Source organism: Ochlerotatus camptorhynchus, unplaced genomic scaffold, assembly GCF_037179485.1.
Source record: "Ochlerotatus camptorhynchus isolate MF236.1 unplaced genomic scaffold, CSIRO-AGI_Acam_v1.1 ptg000220l, whole genome shotgun sequence".
Lineage (NCBI taxonomy): Eukaryota > Metazoa > Arthropoda > Insecta > Diptera > Culicidae > Ochlerotatus > Ochlerotatus camptorhynchus.
The window spans coordinates 5,523,016-5,545,661 of record NW_027040710.1 but is presented as its reverse complement, the minus strand read 5'-3'; the positions used below and the strand labels follow the sequence as shown (position 1 = coordinate 5,545,661).

The 22,646-nt window shown below is 39.3% G+C and overlaps 2 protein-coding genes across 5 annotated transcripts in view; both read right to left on the bottom strand.

Moving 5' to 3' along the window:
* Positions 1-13,000, bottom strand: part of LOC135703708 (uncharacterized) — a 36,003-nt gene extending 23,003 nt beyond the window's left edge. For 3 of the 4 annotated variants that reach the window (XM_065224990.1, XM_065224992.1, XM_065224993.1), the window contains exon 1: positions 11,697-13,000. The gene's annotated coding sequence lies outside the window, so the exon portion shown is untranslated. The remainder of the gene's footprint in view (positions 1-11,696) is intronic. The other variant, XM_065224991.1, reaches the window with a different exon arrangement.
* Positions 13,001-21,026: 8,026 nt separating this feature from the next.
* On the bottom strand, positions 21,027-22,582 carry Hmgcl (hydroxymethylglutaryl-CoA lyase). Its single transcript, XM_065224987.1, has 4 exons — positions 22,459-22,582; positions 22,114-22,386; positions 21,887-22,055; positions 21,027-21,828 (listed from the first exon to the last, which is right to left on the bottom strand). The coding sequence occupies exons 1-4, from the start codon at positions 22,513-22,515 to the stop codon at positions 21,350-21,352; spliced, it is 978 nt and encodes a 325-aa protein (XP_065081059.1). The 5' UTR covers positions 22,516-22,582; the 3' UTR covers positions 21,027-21,349.
* Between the last annotated feature and the right edge of the window lie 64 nt (positions 22,583-22,646).

Here is a 22,646-nt window from a genome sequence, read left to right as displayed (position 1 = left end):
AAACCCATGTTAACTTTCACTCGCGTGAGGGTAAAGCAGTGCAAAAAACGCAAAAAAAGACAACAACGAATCACCACACTGACGACAACATGTGGGTGACGTGAATTGTATGTAAACACCATAACAACAAAGTTGCAGAGAAGCCGGGTCTAAAGATAAACGTTCTAATCTCGGCTTTTGTGTCTTAGTGGACTAGGTTATGTTTAGTGCCCTGCGCATGATCGCGGAAAACATCGTTAGGAACGGGACACAAAACACTAAATAACCGAAACAGATAGATACCAGTGTGTGAATGAAACAAGTTATGGCGTTCTGCTTGTAAGAGTAAGCCGGCAACATCGGTTCTGATCGAAGTGTCCAAATACCTATGTATATTTAAAATTACATTAGATTTATAGTTGTAAAATGAGAAGCGCAGAATAGATAGTAAATACTAAATTTGAAGTCAATGAGGCCTTGAGGTGCATTGTGGTTTCTTCATTACGATATTATTTTCTTCCTGTCTATTACGTCTCAACTTGAACTTCGTGCCTACCCTCATATTGTTCCACAGTTGTTGATCAGAACTTTCAAAACATGTACCATTAATGCATGAGTATATTATGTGGCAAACACAATGATGCCTAGGGCAGTAGAGAAAATTGCAACGTTTCATCACTACCTAAAGCACCACGTTGCCAGTCGCTGCAGCTTTAGGCATTCCACCATTGACTGGAAATGCTTTCGGCAACGTGGGGCTTTAGGTAGTGATGAAACGTCGCTAGATGTATTCCACAGCCGCAAGCAGTATATGAGCAAGTCAAACGCGCACTTTTTTGCCTGCAGATTTGTAGAAATACTTCAAATCTCCTCATCCATTAATGAATAACTTAGATAAAGAAGTGTGCGTTTGACTAATGCTGTCGCATTATGGCGCTTCGCTTATTTTCAACTTCTATTCAATTTTCATACTGCCGTACTCTAACGGAACTATCTACCTTCCCTCTTTTAATACCATTCTCTAGCTAAAAAACACTTTGAATGTAATTAAGATGTTTCTTTTCATCGTTGTGAGTTGAGTGTAATTAGCCACATTTACACAAAATAATTGATTGATCGACTAGAATTATAAGTAGTCTACAGTCTGGAAAAACGACACTCAAAAAAAAAATACCATTTTATTTTAAGATGAGATGAAACACGTTCTCTGTGACGAAAACGTAAATAGTTGTACCGCTGCCAAAAATACAAAATAAACCGGTCAGTGAACGGTCACCGTTGCTTTTACGTTACACATGATTTGATTGAAGTATTCTTTGTCTTTGATGGGCCAACAATTGTAACACTATTTTGTTTCAATTCACATAAAAAACAACCTCTACCTTCTACCACAGACAAACAGGCATAACTCTGGCAATTTGTTCATCGAACACGCATTTAACGAATCCTGATGAATGTGGGCCTCTTAGTGGAATACCTGTATAATGAGAGAGAGAAGAATTAGTAATTTCCATTTAATTCCACTACCTTATTTGCTTATCCTTGACAGATACGCGTATTTCGTCTACAATGTGCAGACTTCTACAGTGTCTTGTCGAGTATTAGTACAAGACACTGAAGAAGTCTGCACATTGTAGACGAAATACACGTATCTGTCAAGAATAAGCAAATAAGGTAGTGGAATTATATGGAAATTACTAATCCTTCTCTCTCTCATTACGCATTTAACGGTCAATTCAAATGTTTTTAGTTGGTAGTAGCATAGAGGTAACTCTAAGACTACTGGGTCCCGAAGAAAATCATTATTATTTTTGGCTCACTCAGTACCAGAACAACGGTCCCAAGCAGTCCCAAGCTATTTCACTCACCCCTGCATGTTCTGCATGAATCCACACACCCCTGATATTATCTGTCAAACTTTCATAGCGAATCAAAACAAACATAGTGTAGTAATAGAATTTCAACTAGAAAGGGTACGTTAATCGTTTGCTTGGGACCAATAGGCTACTAAAGTGGTGAGACAATTTAAAATCGTTAGTTTCGTATTGATTGTTGGTAGTAGCGCCCATGTGGCGCGCATAGTCAATAACCCTTGCGTTTGACGTTTAGACAGTACCACCATAGAGGTAACTCTAAGACTAGTAGGTCCCGAAGAAAATCATTATTATTTTTGGCTCACTCAGTACCAGAACAACGGTCCCAAGCAGTTCCAAACTATTTCACTCACCCCTGCATGTTCTGCATGAATCCACACACCCCTGATGTTATCTGTCAAACTTTCATAGTGAATCAAAACAAACATAGTGCAGTAATAGAATTTCAACTAGAATAGGGTACGTTAATCGTTTGCTTGGGACCAATAGGCTACTAAAGTGGTGAGCCAATTTAAAATCGTTAGTTTCGTATTGATTGTTGGTACCACCATCTGTTTAGCGTACTACCAACAATCAATACGAAACTAACGATTTTAAATTGGCTCACCACTTTAGTAGCCTATTGGTCCCAAGCAAACGATTAACGTACCATATTCTAGTTGAAATTCTATTACTACACTATGTTTGTTTTGATTCGCTATGAAAGTTTGACAGATAACATCAGGGGTGTGTGGATTCATGCAGAACATGCAGGGGTGAGTGAAATAGCTTGGGACTGCTTGGGACCGTTGTTCTGGTACTGAGTGAGCCAAAAATAATAATGATTTTCTTCGGGACCCAGTGGTCTTAGAGTTACCTCTATGGTACTACCCATCACAGTATACCCAATAGATGACGGTAGTGTTTTAGCTACGATGTTTTATATTGACAAATTTTCAATGTCTTACGACTGTTTGTTTCTACATTTGTAGCATTTTCGGTATAGAGACATCTAATCTAGCATAGTTTCTTATCCCACGTTTACCCATTTTTTTCGTCAAAATTGATATTCCTCCCTTTTCATCATTTCTTGACTGATTTTGATAAAACAGTTACCAATCGAGATACGCTTAGGGTCGGTTTTGATCCTGTTAAACTGTAGTTGTAAAACAGTTCACTAGATAATTGTTTAGTATGCCTCAAGGAGAGAAAGGGGACGTCTTTAATTTTTCAAAAGCAGTTTTTTCGTTTAAAAAACCAAAATTCTGTCAATGAAAATGTGTTCACTGTGTTCAAGTAGGCAAGTAGAATGAACGCATTTTCATGGACATAATTTTGATTTGGAAAGAAAAAACGGATTTTGATTTTTTTGAAATTAATGACGTCCCCTTTCACCTTAACAAAAAAAAACCGACTAGCGAATGGTTACTGTATCCGGAACACGTCCAGGTGTGGTCGTACGTCTTTGTCGACTATACTGGGGTACAAATAAAAAAATATGTGTTGTGAAATAGTGTTAGGTTTTGAACGCTTGTAACTTTGATATTTAAAGATGAAATTATAATCCAAATACGCCAATCGATAGGATATTACCAACAATCAATACGAAACTAACAATTTTAAATTGGTTCACCACTTTAGTAGCCTATTGGTCCCAAGCAAACGATTAACGTACCTTATTCTAGTTGAAATTCTATTACTACACTATGTTTGTTTTGATTCGCTATGAAAGTTTGACAGATAACATCAGGGGTGTGTGGATTCATGCAGAACATGCAGGGGTGAGTGAAATAGTTTGGGACTGCTTGGGACCGTTGTTCTGGTACTGAGTGAGCCAAAAATAATAATGATTTTCTTCGGGACCCAGTGGTCTTAGAGTTACCTCTATGATATTACCAACAATCAATACGAAACTAACGATTTTAAATTGGCTCACCACTTTAGTAGCCTATTGGTCCCAAGCAAACGATTAACGTACCCTATTCTAGTCGAAATTCTAGTACTACGCAATGTTTGTTTTGATTCGCTATGAAAGTTTGACAGATAAAATGAGGGGTTATTGGTTTATCCTATGTTTCGAGGGGTGATTCGACTAGCTTGGGACCGAAGATAGTACCAGAGGTGAGCCAAAAAGTTGAGCACATTTCTTCGGGACCTACTTGTCTTATACCCCGTTCACATTACAGCGTATATCACGTAATATACGCTGTCTTGCAATGAGCACTCATACATCTAGTTTTCACTGGAAATCCTATGTATGAGTGCTCATTGCAAGACAGCCTATATTACGTGATATACGCTGTAATGTGAACGGGGTATTAGAGTTACCTCTATGATATTACTTAACGAATCTGCTGAAATAAATGCTTTTCCAATTTTTAATCAAAAAACTTTTGAAAAATGAGCAAATGATAATTTTGTCACTGTTTTTACTAACTAAACGTTTTCCCCAAACCCAGTCATCATAAACGAGTACCAATTGGTTGCACATCATTCTATTTGAACCTGAAAAGATGTAAAACAGCGCTGCTTTCCTGCCCTTGCTCATTACCGCTTCGGACGGCGTGGCACTAGGTCCTGCAGCAAGCAGGACCAAGACAGCGGCTAAAGGTGGATCACGACGTGACCATGACCACCACAATGAGGAATAAGACTTGGAAAATTATGTATGTAAAACCCCCTCCCCCCTTAACAACAACCGAAAAAGACATGGACTTTGACAATCACTTTTTTCCGGGAAATAAATTTTAAGCCAACCATAATTAGGGGCTGTTCATTAACTACGTAGACAGTATTTTTTTAGATTCTTGACCCCCCCCCCCTCCCCATGCGTAGACAATTGTCCATACATTTTTTTTTTAATTTGTATGGGCTGTTGATAATTGCCAGCCCCCCCCCCCCCCTAAACTCTGTCTACGTAGTTTATGAACACATAATGAGGAATGAGACTTGGATATGCAAAATACCCCTCTCCCCCTCCCCCGTCTATAACGTCAACTCACAGAAGACATGGATTTGCCACTTTTTTTTTCGGGAATAAATTTTTACAATTATAAGTAAAAACAAAAGCCAAAATTTTCAAAAAAATTGCTTAAGAGGAGACATACATCCGATGATATTATATTGGTAAATTACCAACAACTGACTGTAAAACATATCTGACACCTCTATATATGCAATTAGATTAACATCCAAAGTCCATCCTTTTTTCCATGTTCTACACAAAAGATACGTTCTGCCCCGCCCCATTCATAATAATAAGTATAAAAGTCAAAAATGCATGACAAACATCAATGTGCCGACTGGAGTCAGTTCCAACACTGCGTCGACACCGCTGTAACCGGAATCGTTCAAAGACGTTGACTGGTGTCTGCGCTCTATCGATGAAGCAATTTCCCGGGCCAGGGAGCTACATGTGCCAGTATCCAGACAGGTGAGTAATACCGTAATACTCTGAACCTTGACAGGCACACTAAAGACCTCATTAGATTCCGCAACACGATTCGTAGGCAGTACCAGCGTACTGGTCAGCCTATCCTGAAGCTCGTCCTGAAGACCAATTGCAACCGTTTGAACAAAATCATCCAAGCCAGGATGGTGGATGTCAGAAATGCGGACTTTGCAAACAAAATTCAATCTCTCCCAGATGGTGCTAAGCCGTTCTGGAAAATGGCAAAGTTTTTGAAAAATAAGCCAAGGCCCATTCCTCCCCTTTCCTCTCCTAACCAAAATTCGGATCCATCTTTGCTAATAACCCCCGTTGAAAAGGCCAATGCTCTTCGGCAACACTTTGTGAATTCACATAACCTTGGCCACGCCATGGTGAGTCTCCACGAGCCTGCAGTATCAGAGGCAATGTCTAGAGTCGCTGCCACCCCCGTAGTTGTCCCTGACGAAAGTAGAATATCGGCTGATGAGGTAATAGTAGCGAAGTTAGCAGGTATTTTGTCCATAGCAATTGAAAATATCGATGTTAAATTTTGCGTTCGCTAAAGGCTGCTTGAAACCCTTATAAAAAAAAACCAAAAACGAACGATAACCCAAATAATAGGAATAATTCCACAAATGGTTTGTATGATACCTCGAACAAGCAAAATAATCATAACATTTTTATTAGGGATGGGTTCGATTTTTGTAACATTACATTGATAACCACACAATATTCTCAAATGAAGAAAAAAATAAATAAATAATGGTTCATAAAAATATTGTTTTTCCTTGATTTATTTTCCGTCGATTTTGATTTCCGTACTAAGTACCAATGTACCGATGCCAGGTAAACATCTCCCACACACCTGGACCCTACCAATCAACATCAACCCATCAACTCATGGACCGGGGACCAATGGCTTTACTTCCCTTCCGAAGGAAGTTGTGATCAGAGAATTTTATGCCTAAGAACATCCCAGCGGAGCTGACTGGGATTGAACCTAGGCCCTTTGTAGTGAGAGGCAATCACGCTTACCACTACACCTCTGGCGCTGCTAAGGTTCATAAAAATATAGCGGTGTCCCAAATAACCAACAAGGCCGCTTATTCGCATTTTTGCATTATAAGGCTGATACACGGCTAACATATAAAGTGTGATACGGTCAAAATTTGGTCAAGGGAAAACGCGTGTAAATCGGTGAAATCGTTTATTTAAAAAATCAAATTAAATTTCTTTTTCAAGTTCAATTAGTATAAAATTCAGGAAAAATATTCAGTTAGGCTTCCGCTTTTCCAAATCCGAATTGCCGGGCCTTACGCTTGACCCCTGCCATCAGATTTTGTACAGCCACCTTCTTCGCCGCAGAAAGCCAGTTTGCCTTGAACTGCTGCTCGCCCTTAGCAGTTTTTTTGGTCTTCTTTAGGTTCCGCTTGACAATAGCCCAGTATTTCTCAATTGGGCGGAGCTCTGGCGTGTTGGGATGGTTCTTGTCCTTGGGAACCACCTGCACGTTGTTGGCGGCGTACCACTCCATGGCCTTTTTACCGTAATGGCAAGATGCCAATCCGGCCAAAACAGTACGGAACAACCGTGTTTCTTCAGGAAAGGCAGCAGACGTTTATTCAAACACTCTTTCACGTAAATTTCTTGGTTGACAGTCCCGGAAGCTATGAAAATGCTGATTTTCAAGCCACAGGTACAGATGGCTTGCCAAACCAGATATTTCTTTGCGAACTTTGACAGTTTCATGTGCTTGAAAACATCTGCTACCTTTCCCCTTCCTTTTGCCGTATAAAACTCCTGTCCCGGAAGCTGCTTGTAGTCGGCTTTGACGTAGGTTTCGTCGTCCATTACCACGCAGTCAAACTTCGTCAGCATCGTCGTGTACAGCCTCCGGGATCGCGCTTTGGCCGTCGTATTTTGTTTATCATCGCGATTTGGAGTCACTACCTTCTTGTAAGTCGATAGTCCGGCTCGTTTTTTGGCTCGATGCACGGTTGTAGACGATACACCCAGCTTATTTGCGGCATCTCGGAGAGAGAGGTTAGGGTTTCGCTTGAAACTATCGGCAACTCTCTTTGTCGTCTCAGTGGCTTCCGGTTTTCGATTTCCCCCCGATCCAGATTTCCTGGCTGTCGACAAACGTTCCCCAAACACTTTAATTACATTTGTAACGGTTGATTTGGCAACTTTTAGCGATCTTGGGGCCTCCCTTAGCTCAGTAGGTAAAGGCAAAGCTACAAAGCAAGACCATACTGGAGGTGGCTGGGTTCGATTCCCGGTCCGGTCTAGGAATTTTTCGGGTTGGAAAATTTCTCGACTTCCCTGGGCATAGAGTATGATTGTACTTGCCACACAATTATACTAATGCAAAATTGGTACTGGCATCGAAAGCTCTCAATTAATAACTGTGGAAGTGCATCCAGAACACTAAGTTGAGAGCACGCAATAAGCTAATATGCGATACGCAATAAGCTTGAAATTCGAGGACGAAGAAGAAGACTACACACATCCTTTATAACGTTTAGTCTCAAGTCAAAATGGTCTCTTTACCTGTAGGAAATACATGATCTCTCATACAGAAGACATGTGAAAAGTTTCATCCAAATCGAATGAAGCTAGGTTGTTTGCTCATTTGCCATAGAGTAGCTCAACATTCTTGAACTAAATTAAAATTTGTTTTATTTAAATTAATACATTGCAACATTGTCTACCCTAGTTATGTCATGTCTGTTCTAAAGAATGTATAAATCAGGTCAAACCCGTCTTGTTTTTTTGTTTCAGCTCCTGTATTATTTATCCGAGCTCACACTAACTTTATGTTAGAATTATGAGTGAAATTCCTAGACCGGACCGGGAATTGCACCCAGCTTGGTGCTTTGTAGTTGCGCCTTAACCGCTAAGGAAGCTAAGGAAGGCCCCATGTATAGTTTTGTCTCTATTTTGTTGAAATATACAAGCAAAATACTTAGACACATTCTATGTGACGTTACAACGTTTTATGAGTTTTTTCTTTCAGTTTTTATACTGTAGTTGGAAAAAATAAAAATAGTCCCTAAGTATAATTGCAGATTTGGAAGGTGCGTTTAATTTCATGTAAGAATTGTAGGAGCATGCGTTTCATATAAGGTTTAGGCGAAATTAAATGAAATTCGAAATTCGAAACATCGCTGTAATATTTTTTTATTCTGGACCAATTAAAACTAATCCAACGAAAAATATATGCTTACTTGGATTCTACACGAAACGAAAATCAATTATTTTATTCATGTGTTTCACTTATACATTTTTGCCAAACATCAGCCTTATACATTCCGTAAGACAAACCATATAGGTCCTAAAAGAATGCATAAAAGGTATGTGTGACCGCTTATACATTTTATTTGACACATGATCTTCATAAACTTTTTGCAAGGCGTCTGCTTATTAGTTGACTTATACATTTTATGAATAATCAGCAATAGAAATTTGCCAAAAGGTATAAGGAGATTTCTATCCGTGTAATATGTATTTACACGTGTAAAAATTGCAATGTTTAAAGTGCAAATTTCGTTATGTTCCGCAGAATCGAAATGCAGACCCTTGATAAATAGATCAAGTATTTCCGATTTGAGTAGCTCAAATCGTTTTGGTGAGTTGTTTTTGTTGGGTAGTGTAGTTGAGAAATGCAAATGTTTATAACGTCACGCTACATAGTCGCTCACCAAATCATTTTGAGCTATTCAAATCGAAAACTCTTCATCAACTCTTATTACAAAATCTGCAATCATATTTTAGCGTTACTTTTCATTTTTGTTCAGTTACCGTGCATAAATTTTCGTCATAGGAGCAATATGACCATAGAGGTAACTCTAAGACCACTGGGTCCCGAAGAAAATCATTATTATTTTTGGCTCACTCAGTACCAGAACAACGGTCCCAAGCAGTCCCAAGCTATTTCACTCACCCCTGCATGTTCTGCATGAATCCACACACCCCTGATGTTATCTGTCAAACTTTCATAGCGAATCAAAACAAACATAGTGTAGTAATAGAATTTCCACTAGAATAGGGTGCGTTAATCGTTTGCTTGGGACCAATAGGCTACTAAAGTGGTGAGCCAATTTAAAATCGTTAGTTTCGTATTGATTGTTGATATGACCACCTTACTAAAACTTAACTAATTGTATATAATTTACGATAATATCTTGTAAGCGTAATGCTTGAGGTTTATTGAAACTATTCCTTTTATTTTAATTTAAAACTTTAGTTTTCTCTAATGCGAATATTTAAACAGTGTTAGACTAGCTGTTAAGGTGGAAGTTACCTAGTGAGTTAATAAAAAAAATAAAAATTTGTTTTCTCTGCCACATTACTTCAGGATGCAAATGTTGACCTTTTGCCAATCCGAAGTGATGTCTCAGAAAAAAAACCATTTTTTTTAAATTTTTATTTACTCATTAGGTCACTTTCACCTTAATATAAAAAAACAAGTATTTCTGTATCAGAAAATAAGGATTATTAATAGTTTCCTAAAACTAATCGGAAATATTTCTTCAAAAGCTACATAGTTGGCTTCTAAGCACGACAATATTGCTAAATATTAAATCTTCAGATTTTACACATTGAGAATGAATGTTCCAAACATCATTTGTTGGTTCTCTGTGTAAATGTGGCTGATCAAGCAATAACAGAGTAGCAACCGTGGGCGGTCAATCATGAGAAGAGATACGAAAAACATCGAAAAGTAATAGAGAAAGAGAGAGAAGAGTATTCGACTACATATGCCGATTATTCAACAGGACTCAACGAGAATCGAGATCACAAAGATTCAGCAGCAAGGACACAATACATAAGCGGTGAGATCTAACTGACCTAACAATGACTGTTTCATTGATAGATGATATTTTTAGAAATATGAATCCTCGGTAGACGTGTTTTTTTTTATCAAAGGCAACTGTCACTCGAGCCATAACAGCAATTTATAAAATAATGAGCATTTTGGATGGCTCGAGTGACACTTGCCTTTGAAAAAAACACGTCTACCGAGGATTCATATTTCTAAAAATATCATCTATCAATGAAACAGTCATTGGCGGTCATTGAAAAGCAATGCTACTATGATCTGTTAATCTAATTGAAACTTTTATTGGCTTTGTTGTCTTGTGAATTTTAGCTATAACGGCCTCTTTTCTGACTTTTATCCCTCAATCTATGGAATCTACACGAAAACTATGTTTGAACGAGATTTCTAGAACAGTATAAGGAACATTATGCCGTAGACTACACATTTTTATATCATATGGTTGGAAAATTCGTAGAACAAATACTTTAAAATTCTTCACTTTTTAAGATATCTTCGAGCATGAAACTAAATCAAACTTCAATAAAATCACTTTGAATAGTCAATTTGGTCACAAAGTTGGTAGATAACACATTAGGCTTTGCTATGAAAGTTGTTACAGCAGTTTTCGTTGTTTCAGTCTCGAGATACAAATATTATAACCCGTTAATTACCTTAAAACATAAAATTAACTTGAAGCACCTCTAAACCATCACCGATTTTTCTGAAAATTTGCATAGAAGTTCAAATTAACATGACGAAAAGTAATCACGGTTGACCCGGTGCAGCCCGAACATTTCTGTTAAAATGAACAGGTCTAATGCATCATGCTATTCATAATGTTTCAGAGCATCGATTAGCATAGGCGTAACCAGAGGGGGCAGTTCCCCCCCAAACTCAGCAACACAAAGGCTTTCGGTGGAATGGCGTTCGGTAAAATGGCATTCGGTCAAGTTTTCCATAGTAATTTTTTTTTCGCCCCTCCTTAGCTCGAAACCTGGCTACGCCCTTGTCGATTAGCCTAAGTTGAGCACTCAAGGGCTTAATTAACTCCCTGACGATAATAGTTAATGGCATTACATTGCCGAACCCAGCGTTTCTTCTTCTTCTTCTTCTTCTTCGCATTTCAAGCTTATTGCATATCGCATATTAGCTTATTGCGTGCTCTCAACTTAGTGTTCTAGATGCACTTCCACAGTTATTAATTGAGAGCTTTCGATGCCTGTACCATTTTTGCATTGGTATATTTGTGTGGCAAGTCCAATCATACTTCTATGCCCAGGGAAGTCGATAAATTTTCCAACCCGAAAAATTCCTAGACCGGACCGGGAATCGAACCCAGCCACCTCCAGCATGGTCTTGCTTTGTAGCTGCGCCTTTACCGACTTAGCTAAGGGAGGCCCCTGAACCCAGCATTTTCCATATGTTTAATCAAAAATATTCTTGATTATTTTCATGTCGAAACTTGCGTTTACATTTTACGTCAAACAGAAAAACCGGTAAGTAAGTCACATTCGCCATGACAATATGGCTATTGATCGTACGTTTGAAATTCAAAGAGTGAGTTTAAACTAATTAAATATGTAAGTTGAATTTTATAAGTTATACTTACCCAAACTATTTTATCTCCAATCGGTTTAAATACTAATCCCAGAATCGCATTTTCCAATTCCCTATTCAGTTGAGTTCTTCCTTGTTCCTTGTTTACAACTCAGGGATTTTGTTTATATTTTCTTCACACTTCTTAAACATTTTCCACACGACTGGAGATGTGGTGGTTCATAATTCATAACTTCCTTAACAACCACTCACTACATTCACGGGTTGAAACATTAAATTTCAGATTTCACTTTCGCACCAAGCCAGCACGCGTATTCAGATGTTCCAAAAACAACAATAACAACAGCTTTTCACTCACACTATCTCCCTTTCGCCAACAGGCACCTCGCCACGGATGATGACCGCGAAAATCGCAGAATCGGTATTATACGTTACGAGCCATTCGCCGAATTGCGTAACAATAATGTAGAGTGGGAAAGCACTATTCTGACACTGTCCGTAGGCCGCTACTCTTGTAAAGAGATGCTATGCTTCGATTTAAAAATAGCCCCCTCGAAGGTAAAAAATCGTTGCGAAAAAGAAGGAAATTTTTCGAACCAATTTTTACGGCTCTTTCACTATAGTGCAGAACTTCGATCTTGACGAATTTTAATTTGCTTTTCTATTTTTCTCACTGTTTGGTATTTTGCCGATACTGACTACACTGCAGTGAAGTGACCGTGAAATACCTACTTCACTTGTCGGGGGAGATTATATTTAACTGGGTTTTATTTTTTTTCCTGTAACACGACACCACTTACTTATTTGCCTCACTTATGGAAAAGTGATTTGTCACCTTACATTACTACAGGTTTTGGGAAATGACGAAAATTTTCGCGACGTGAATCACTCTAGGATACTTGTAGCTTCAGCTATTTTTGCTGCTCCGGTTGCCAATGCTGAAATATCATCTTCTGGGAATTTTTCTAGACCTTTTTTTCAACTTCTTCCCTGCACTAAAGCACTACTTCGAATTCGATTTTCGTTACTTAATTTGGCTCTAAAGATCAGTTACACAAAATACAGATTTGAATTAACTATTTCGATAAATTTCGCTTGGAAAGTGCCGAGAATTTCAAATTTGGCTCTGATCGTTCCCCGATGAAAATTCCTTTCTCTGATCTTGCTGCAGTGCAGGTCACACTTTTCACCAATTTTTACTGATTTTCCTTTCGGTCTGGGGAACTGGTGTTGAAACCGGCTTTCCTTGTTTCGCGCGTGGTGTTTCCGTTGGTGTGCTAGAGTGAAACAACGTGCCCCCGGGGTCCCCGTACCGACGATTGTGCGCACGCGGCTAAATGCGATCCTAATCCGGCACCGAACGAAACTCGACTAAAATTAAGTGACCAACTGGCAGATGGACAAAGCCGTCCGCGTTGCTGTGCTGACACTGAGCATTGGTGAATTTTGGCAGGTCGTGAAACATCGTGAGAAAACGGGGGGAGTTTAGTGAACATAATATTGTGATAGAGCGTTAGTCTGCTGGGCGTTAGATTTTTGAACGAGTATAAATTTGATGCACTCTGCAGCAGACTAATTAGTAATATCAAACCATCAAATTACAGGCCATATATTCTTTGTTGAAGCCCAGTAGTTCTTCTTTTTTTATTATTATTCTTGGCTATAACGTCCCGCTCTCAATAACTCTCATATTAGCAAGGCGCCTGTACATAGCAATTGGGCTGTCGTTACAAGACGACTTGATCAAGTCCCCAAAACGGATGTGAATTATCTCTCATACCTATCATATTCATAGTAGGTATCGTTGGAGGCGAACCAGCCTAAGGCTGAAAGCCTCCTAAATAAAGCTAAATAATAATAATAGTAGGTATCATATTACGTCTGTCCCGTTGTTTGTTTGTTTGTTTGAGTTTGTTCCGACACGCATTTTTCAGGTTTGCTAGTATGACTGTTAATAGTTCATAGAGTACTCCATATTCTCCAGTAGTTCTCCAAGTTTCCCTTGATTGCGACTGAGAAATTTCATAAACACGCGACTCACCCGTAAATGCACCATATTTCGATGCACTCAATAATTTTCGATTTTTTTAATGTAACCATCGCAAAAAGGTATTAGTTTCCGTGCTCTAGGGATGATAGCATCGTTGTGCCAGGTTGGTCAAGGCAATTTAGAGTATGAGAGGGTGATTGCAGTTTGCTCAAAAGTGCCTTAATAAAATGCAAGTAGAGGAAAACAGCCAAAAATGCACCCCGGGGCAAAACACACGATGCGCTTTTTCATAGCATTCTCGTTTTAAATTTATAAATTTGACTAGCCACACAGTGCTAGTTGCGTTGCGTGCGTGTGTAACGGAGTAATTCGTAGATTGCATACTGGCAACTGTCATGTATCAACTTTAATGTTCTTATTCTGATTGGGAGTGAACTATGAAACTATTTGGGAGTGAATAGTTCTCCAATCAAAGTTCAGAACAGGAAAAGCATGACAATTACCATTGCCGGCCACGCCCATCTTCTCCGTTACGGGAAAGGAAGGATATTGTTGATGTAGCATCTACTAAACGGGAGGCCAGCGACTCACCAACGGCCCCATAGATGCTACGGAGTTGAATCAACAATCAATACGAAACTACCCAACTAACAATTTTCGCAATGTAAACGCTTTATTCATTTCATTTATACAGCCTCAAGCTGTGTTCAAATGTTATACGATATGAGGAAACCTTTACTCAACCTATATACAAGCAAATCTGGCGAACTTAGTCAGCTACTTCTAGCTGTTGTGACGGTTGGAACAAGCTCTTATTCTCATTCTTCACAATTAAAATTCGGTGTGTTTTTGCACATCAACCGGATTCATTCTTCGCATCATCATTCGTTTTGTTTGCTTGCGCGTTGGGATAAAAACAAGCGCTCTTCTTAAAATCTTATACAATATCGCAGACACATACGTTTTTCGTTTGTTTGATTCACTTTCTCCGTGCTTGAATGTTTTGCCTTTCTTTATGTATTATTATCTGATTTATAGTGAGTTTAGTTTACTTAATACATTTTACACAAGTTTTTATTTTTTGACACCTACTGAAATATATAGTTTTTGCCGCTTTGATAGCGTTTTGCTGCTGTTGTGTGTGTGTGTGTATATAGCAAGGATTTTTGTTGTCATGAGTTTTGCTTGAATGTGTGGGTGCTTAGGTAAAAAAAAATATAAATATATAATTTTTGCTTCGTATAAAAATAATAATAACAAACAAACATTTGAGATTAATGACAGTCGAGGATGGTTGCAGGCTTGGCTGTTCGTTTGCTGTTGTTCATTTTCACTAATCTAACGTTTTACGCGCACGTTCCGCTAGCTAATCTTGTGGGAGGCTTGCTCCGGTGATCGCCGTATGTGTGTTCGTGTGAAAAGCCGGACCGCTCTTTTGCGAGGATCAACGTCGCGACGGAGGCTGGATGGTTGGCTTCCGAGGAACAATCCGCGGGTGGACCTTCCCGGATGATGGTTTTTGGTCACAAAAGCAGTCACTCTTTCGCGAGCGTGGAAAGATCCACTGCATGATTGGCTCCAAGGAGTCCAAGGCACTCCAGCCGGGCGCGCGTCGGGGGATCCCCCTAGTCAAGAAGCCCGGAGCCACAAGGGGCCCACACCAGAGCAGTGGCACTCCGCGTCGTCTGAGAGAAGAAGCTGCAACACGTTCTAGCTCAAAAATAAAATAATTTAAGATTTACCTCTAATTTAAATAGTAAATAATACTTAAATTACGAATCTTTAAATAAAAGATAGTTTACTACAAAGTATCTCTACTCTACAATGATCGATGTACAATAGGGATATTTTATGAAAATATAAAATAGAGGGCGTTACAAGGGGAGGGGAAGGGTTGGTCGCAACAAGGGTTCTAGTGCCTGTCTGGAAATTTCGTGGTAGTTCTTTGGAACTTGCGATGTGATGATTTCGCTGAACACTCAGATCGCGAAATTTTGATCGAATTCCAAAAGTTTGGCCTGAAAGTGTTTCGTCCACCCCGGCCCCGAAAGGCCAGGGTTGATCTCCTGCTTCATTGGTGCGTCCATATTCTCCGGAAAATATGAACGAAAGCTGCCTCGAGGTTGTTGGGGTGTTGATCTGTTGCGTCACGGGTGGGGTTCGGGAGTTGGATCAAAGGGGTATTGCTCCATCCTGGCGTCCCAGGATGGGTCCATTAGAGAGAGTGGTGTGAGAATACTGTTGTTGACCTGTTGCAGTTTTTGGCTGTTGATCGTGTGTAGTAGTTAAAGTAAAACCTTCTGGAATGTCCTGTCGTTCGTCATTTGCTTCGTTGGGGGGTTTTGGTCTCGAGTGCCAGGGGACGGGACGGGTTCGGCAATTTTCGAAGGCCGACGGTTGATGGTCTCCATAAATATTGCATATCTATTTACGCTTCTATACAGCTGTTATCCTGCAGTTTAGTTGTATGTGAACTTGAAAGGCGCTTACTTAACCTTTACCCGATTATGCAACAATCACTACACAGCTTTCTCTTGAAGTCGAGTTAAATACCCAACTAACAATTTTCACAATGTAAACGCTTTACTCATTTCATTTATACAGTCTCAAGCTGTATTCAAACGTTATACCACAGACAAACAGACATAACACATTGAATATTTCTCACTGTAAAACATCGTCGTTAAAACATTACTGCCATCTGTTGAGTACACTGTGGTGGGCACACCGCTGAACAGATGGCGGTAGTGTGTAAACGTCAAACGCAAGTGAATTGATTATGCGCGCCACAGGTGGCGGTACTACCAACTACGATACTTTTAAATAGTCTGTTAAATGCTTGTTCGATGAACAACTTGCGAGTGTTATGTCTGTTTGTCTGTGGTTATACGATATGAGGAAACCTTTACTCAACCTCTATAAAAGCAAATCTGGCGAACTTAGTCAGCTGCTTATGGCTGTTGGAACGGTCGGGAGAAGCTTTTATTTCATATCCATTAACGCTTCTATACAGCTGTTATCCTGCTGTTTAGTTGTGTGTGAACTTGAAAGGCGCTTATTCAACCTTTTCCCGGTTATCCAATAATCACTACACAGCTTTCTCTTGAAGCCGGGTTAAATACTGTTTACGCTTTTTTATGAAGGAATTTATTGAGTTTATTTTGCTGTGAATCAAATTAATCGAAATTAGTTACAAATCATCACCAAATTATTTACCCTGCACCAGAACCTGGAATCGAATTCGAGACGACATCATTGGCAAACCTTGACACTACCAACTGTGCTACGCCAACACTTTGAACTTATGTAAACAAATCAACATTCCCTTCTACAACAAAATCACTAAGTAGAGGCTTTATAATAGTGCACATGATTCACTTTTCTCGACTAGTTATAAAAGAGCAGATTAAAAGCTGTAAAACTGCACACGTCTAAAAATAAACCTAGTAGACTGTGAAAATGCTTCCGAAGTTGCTCTAACACAGTTTATAAGCTGAGTACAGGTTGTTTAGTTGTTGAAAAAGCACTTTTGATGTTTATGTTATTCAGCATGAGTGGTTGGTTGTGTAGAAGCCATCAAATGAGTAATATATTCACTTTGTTAGCTTTGTTTTGCAGCTACAAGTTGAAAGTTGATTAATGTGTGTATAGAAGTGACATTAGCGTTTATTGGCTGATGTTATTCAGTGCGACTGACAAATTGAATAATGGTTGTGAGAAAGTTGAGTAAACGCTCTCCAAAAATATTTTGCTAGCTTTTGCTTGTAGCTGTATCTGCAGCTTCTTTTCAGCTACTTTACAGCACAACGCTGGAAAAGTTGGCTTACAAAGCTGAAAATGTTAGTTGGGTATTATCTACGCTTCTTTTTTTTTTGTTGGAGGAATTGATTAAGTTTATTTTGCTGCGAGAATCAAATTAATCGAAATTAGTTATCAGCACACCACCAAATTACCCTGCACCGGAAACTGGAATCAAACTCGAGACGACCGTATTGGCAAACCTTGACACTACCAACTTCGCTACGCTAACACTTTGAACTGACGTAAACAAATTTACATGCGTTTCTACAACAAGATCGCTGAGAAGAGGCTTTATAATAGTGCACATGAATCACTTTTCTCGACTAGCTAATTATATAATACACAGCAAAAAAATAATTTTGATATCACATCAAAGTGGATGCACTACAATCATGTCGAAAATTTCATGTAATTTTTATGACCACATGAATAAACAAATGCAGTAAAAGCAGCGTAATGTCAGTTCATGCATTGTATTAATGATTATTTTGTCCTTTTTAGCAAGTAATATTACACCATATTTTCGACATGATTGTATACAATCATGTCGAAAATATGGTGTAATATTACTTGCTAAAAACTATAGTGCATCCACTTTGACGTGATATCAAAATTATTTTTTTGCTGTGTACTTTACAGCACAACACTGGGAAAGTTGGCTTATAAAACTGAAAATGTTAGTTGGGAAAGCTGAAAATGTTAGTTGGGTAACGATTTCAAATTGGATCACAATAAAGCTTGAGTTTAAATATGTATCTAAAAAAAAGAGTGCAACAAACGCCTCTCAGGTTTACTCTCTACTAAATTTCAAAGCAGCTGTCAAGAAGTGTCTACAAACGTTGTATAAGAGCTTTCACCAAAATAATAAAGCTTGAGTTTAAATATGTATCTATAAACGTTGTATAAAAGTTGCTTCTACATCAAGTGACACAGATGCGTCTTTTCAACTTTAATTCCTTTGAAATTTCAATTATTATTAATTACAGCTCCTAGTCCTATCAGGCCTGTTTTAAGAATGACCACCTTGCTGGGATTGGTTTGTTTTAAATTTGAAAATGGAGACTACTTATAACTACTATTTACAACTATAACTAACCTACAACTACTATATACACCTAATCTACTATATACAAACTGCTTATCAAAGCATGTTCTGATAAAATACATTTTTGTGCAAATTTAGTCTTAATTTCGTTAATTCGGGAATCTATTTTGGCAATGCCTGCCTCTTCATGTAAATTTGTTATTCTAGTGTCGAAAGGACGATCAAGAACCATCCTCAGCACTCTATTCTGAGCGATTTGGATTTTGTTCCTGTGAGTCTGTGCACATGATTCCCACACCGGAGCTGCATAGAGGATCGCAGGTGCTATGATTTGTTTGTAGACACCCTTGAGAGGCGGGATCTGCGGCAAATCAGCGGATACAGACACCTAACCAAGACAGAACACTTTACTACAGTTTTCTCTACATGCGCACGGAAGAGGAGCTTTTCATCAAACAACATCCCGAGATAGGTTACTTCGGCAGACCACTCAACCCTTGTGCCATTCATGATTACAGTACAAGATGGAGCCGGTTTCAGTTTGGGCGATTGCCGATGGAGGAACATGATCGCTTGTGTTTTGGAGGCATTGATTTTGATTTTCCACGTGGTGGCATAATCAGCAAAGGCGTTAAGGCATCGTTGAAGTTTGTTCGTTATTTCGCGAGGCATCCTTCCTTTGACGGCTATTGCGGTATCATCTGCGAACAGGAAAAACACGCAACTGTCACCGAGGGGAGGAATGTCGGAAGTATAAATGCTGTAAAGCAAGGGGCCCAGCAGACTGCCTTGCGGGACACCTGCTGGGATGGAAAACGTGTCTGAAAGACAACCATTCAACGATACCTTAAACGACCTTTGCTGGAGGTAGTTACGGGTGATTCTAACCAGATGTAAAGGAAAGTTGAAGTTACAAAGCTTGTACACAAGTCCATCATGCCAAACATTGTCAAACGCCTTTTCAACGTCTAACAAGGCCATGGCTGTGGACTTGGATACAGCTTTGTTACTTCGGATGTTATTCATCACCTGATGATTGGTGGAGTGCCCCTTTCTGAATCCAAACTGTTCCGGAAGGAGAATGTTGTTTTCCTCGACAAACTTGTGCAAACGATTGAGAATCAGTTTCTCGAACAATTTGCTCAGCGCTGAAAGGAGGCTGATTGGTGTTTGAACCCGATCCGACATGCTTTCGGTTACATACGATGTGAGACACAGCAGATTGGTGGTTGTAGAGCGGCTGACAGTAAACCCATGGTGATCTGCGCTCAAATACTGCTTGCAATGGGAATGCGACGGGGAGAGTGGGAATGCCAACTCCCTGTTGATAATATTTCGTGGATAAAGGGCGGGATCTTCTCCCAACTCATAGGGACACCTTCCTGTTTGGGGGCTCGTCGTTTTGACAAATTGTGCGATCATGTCAAGGAGATTCTTTACTGTTCCGTAGATGCGTATAGGCGACTTTGCCTATATCACCCAATCTGTTTTTGGCCCTTCATACAGCGACATGTTGAGGGTAATCAGAGGTTATTAAGCTTGATCAAGACAAACAGAAAAGAGAACCCACCGCTGTCGGACTTAGTTTCTGTGCTACAATGGGTGGTAGACCACTATCTTGCATCATCAAGGCATGATAGTGTAACAAAGTTTATTTTAAATAGGTATCTCTTCAAAATCGAGTGCGTTATCATTAGGAAACGTTTTTGTATTTTTACCAATTTGCGCCAGTTCCATATGTATTTTGACCAATTTTGAGTGAGCATCATTATTCAGTTTTTTTTCTGTGCTTTTTGAACTCTGCTATTCAAGGTGGTTTGTTAAAAAAAAGTGAAGTACAATACCAAGTCAAATTGTCACCTAGCAAAAAGTTACCGCAAGTCAGTGCCATTAAAAAAATAATAATTTAATAAACTACAAAACAGTTAGGGTAGAGAACTACTTCGGCCTAATCGCCCATTTTTGGCCTATCGAGCAGACAACTTCAAATTATGCGTTGGGTACGATACTTTAGTTAATAAGCTACCGAACGAAGTCAATGAGAACGCGTGATACGAAGGTTTGCACCCATTATTCCCAAAAACAAAACAGTTATGTTTTTAGGCTTTTTTAAAAAGGATTCAATGTTTTAACAGCACTTGCATCATACACCCATATTCTTGTTTTCGTTCGAACCGTATTTTCCATACAAAAAACTTTTTTTTGTATGGAAAATACGGTTCGAACGAAAACAAGAATATGGGTGATAAGCTTTGACTCAAGACAGATTCTGTCCGCTTCCTCGAGGGCACCCGAAATATGTCCGGATGTGACCAATGTGGTTCTTACGGGCATCATGCGGGCCAAAGGTTGTGGTTTTGAATTCTCACGTGATTTGAAATGCCGTATGATATTGATATTGATATTGAAATCTGCTTCAGTTAGCACCCGGAAGTAAGAAATCAGCTCTAGGTATCGCGGGATTGGTTTGACGCAAGAAAAATGTTGAGTAGTCAAAATAAAGTTTATTTATAGCGCTTTCTTTAAAAAAATATCCAAAAATTATATCTATAAAATCTCGAACTTTCTTCCCGATGCCCATCATAATTATTATGGTTTATAAACAATTCGTTAATGCTTTGTTATCTTCAACTAATTTAAAAATAACTTTTTTTTTATTATTCCCTAACGGGTGGCAACACTCCCTGTCAATTCCAAGATCTTTTCAGGTCTTTATAAATTCCCTGATGATGTTATATGTCCCAGGTAGTTGCCACCTTGACAATAGTGATTACCGAAGATATACATTCTTAAATAAAATAAATGCACAAATTTCTGACAGTACCCGTAAGTGGCATATGGCTAATTGATTGAACACATCAGTCCAATTTTAGAGTTGAGCATTGAGATTAGTTTTTCTCATAGCACGATTAACTTTTGACTCGGATTGCCGTCCAAGCTTCTCGCAAATGTACTTGCCAACATTGACTAGCTTTGGCAAATCGATACCGGTTTCGATGCCGAGTCCATGCAGCATGTAGACTACATCCTCCGTGGCCGCATTACCCGATGCACCTCGTGCATACGGACATCCACCCAAGCCGGACACCGACGCATCCACGACGGCAATTCCAAAGTCCAGCGAAGTGAGTATGTTTGGCAGTGCTTGCCCGTAAGTATCATGACAATGAACGGCCAACATGTTGATAGGAGCAATTTTAGTGACTTCACGGAGCATTTCGGAGAATGTGCCTGGTGTTCCTACGCCAATGGTATCGCCGAGTGAAATTTCATAACATCCCATCTCTAGGAGTTTATCGACTACACGAACCACAGCAGATGGCTTAATTTTTCCTTCGTATGGACATCCTACAATTTAAATTATCATCATGTCTCATTTTAAACAACTTAATAAAAAATCCTTTACCAACAACGGTTGATACGTATCCTCGCACTTTAACCTGCGCCTTTTTAGCGGCATCCATAACATCCTGGAAGCGATTCAAACTCTCAGCGATCGTACAGTTTACATTCTTCTTTGTGAAACTCTCGGAAGCAGCTCCAAAGACGGCGACTTCTTCGGCGCCAGCAGTAAGCTGAAAGATAATACTCAAATCGTTATTTGTAAATACGGATCCTATTCGAATTACGAACCGCAGCTTCGAAACCCTTCAAATTGGGTGTGAGCACAGGGTAGCTAATACCGGGAAGCTTGTTGATACCCTTGAACACTTCGGTATTATCGCCCATTTGTGGAACCCACTTAGCACTGACGAAGCTAGTGACTTCTATCGAGCGCAGACCCGTCTCCGAGAGGGCATTGATCAGTTCGATTTTAGTGGCCGCCGGTAAGATAGTAGGCTCATTCTGAAGACCATCCCGTGGACCGACTTCGACTATGCGAACCTCGGTGGGCTGTGTAAAATTCTGTAACCGAGGAAATTAATGATCGAACGAGCTGTTCGGTGGTTATTATTTTATTGGAAACAAATAGCTTACAGTTGTGTAACATCTCACAAAAATAGGCTTAACTGTGCGACGAATAATTGAAATCATAGCTGCGTTTAAAAAAAATATTAAAATGTGGAATTATTAAATAATAGAACTAAAGCCAGACAGGAAAGTCCAGAAATGAGTTGCGTAAACAAAACAAAGATGACGTCAGAGACGGTGCACGGTCGACCTCT

Bases quoted from the DNA above. Each gene is read 5' to 3' on its own strand.
- Hmgcl (XM_065224987.1), bottom strand. From the start codon at position 22,515: ATGATTTCAATTATTCGTCGCACAGTTAAGCCTATTTTTGTGAGATGT. The intron at 22,387-22,458 runs GTAAGCTATTTG...CCTCGGTTACAG, and splicing joins TTGTGAGATGTTACACAACT to AATTTTACACAGCCCACCGA. The intron at 21,829-21,886 runs GTAAAGGATTTT...TTTAAATTGTAG, and splicing joins ATACGTATCAACCGTTGTTG to GATGTCCATACGAAGGAAAA.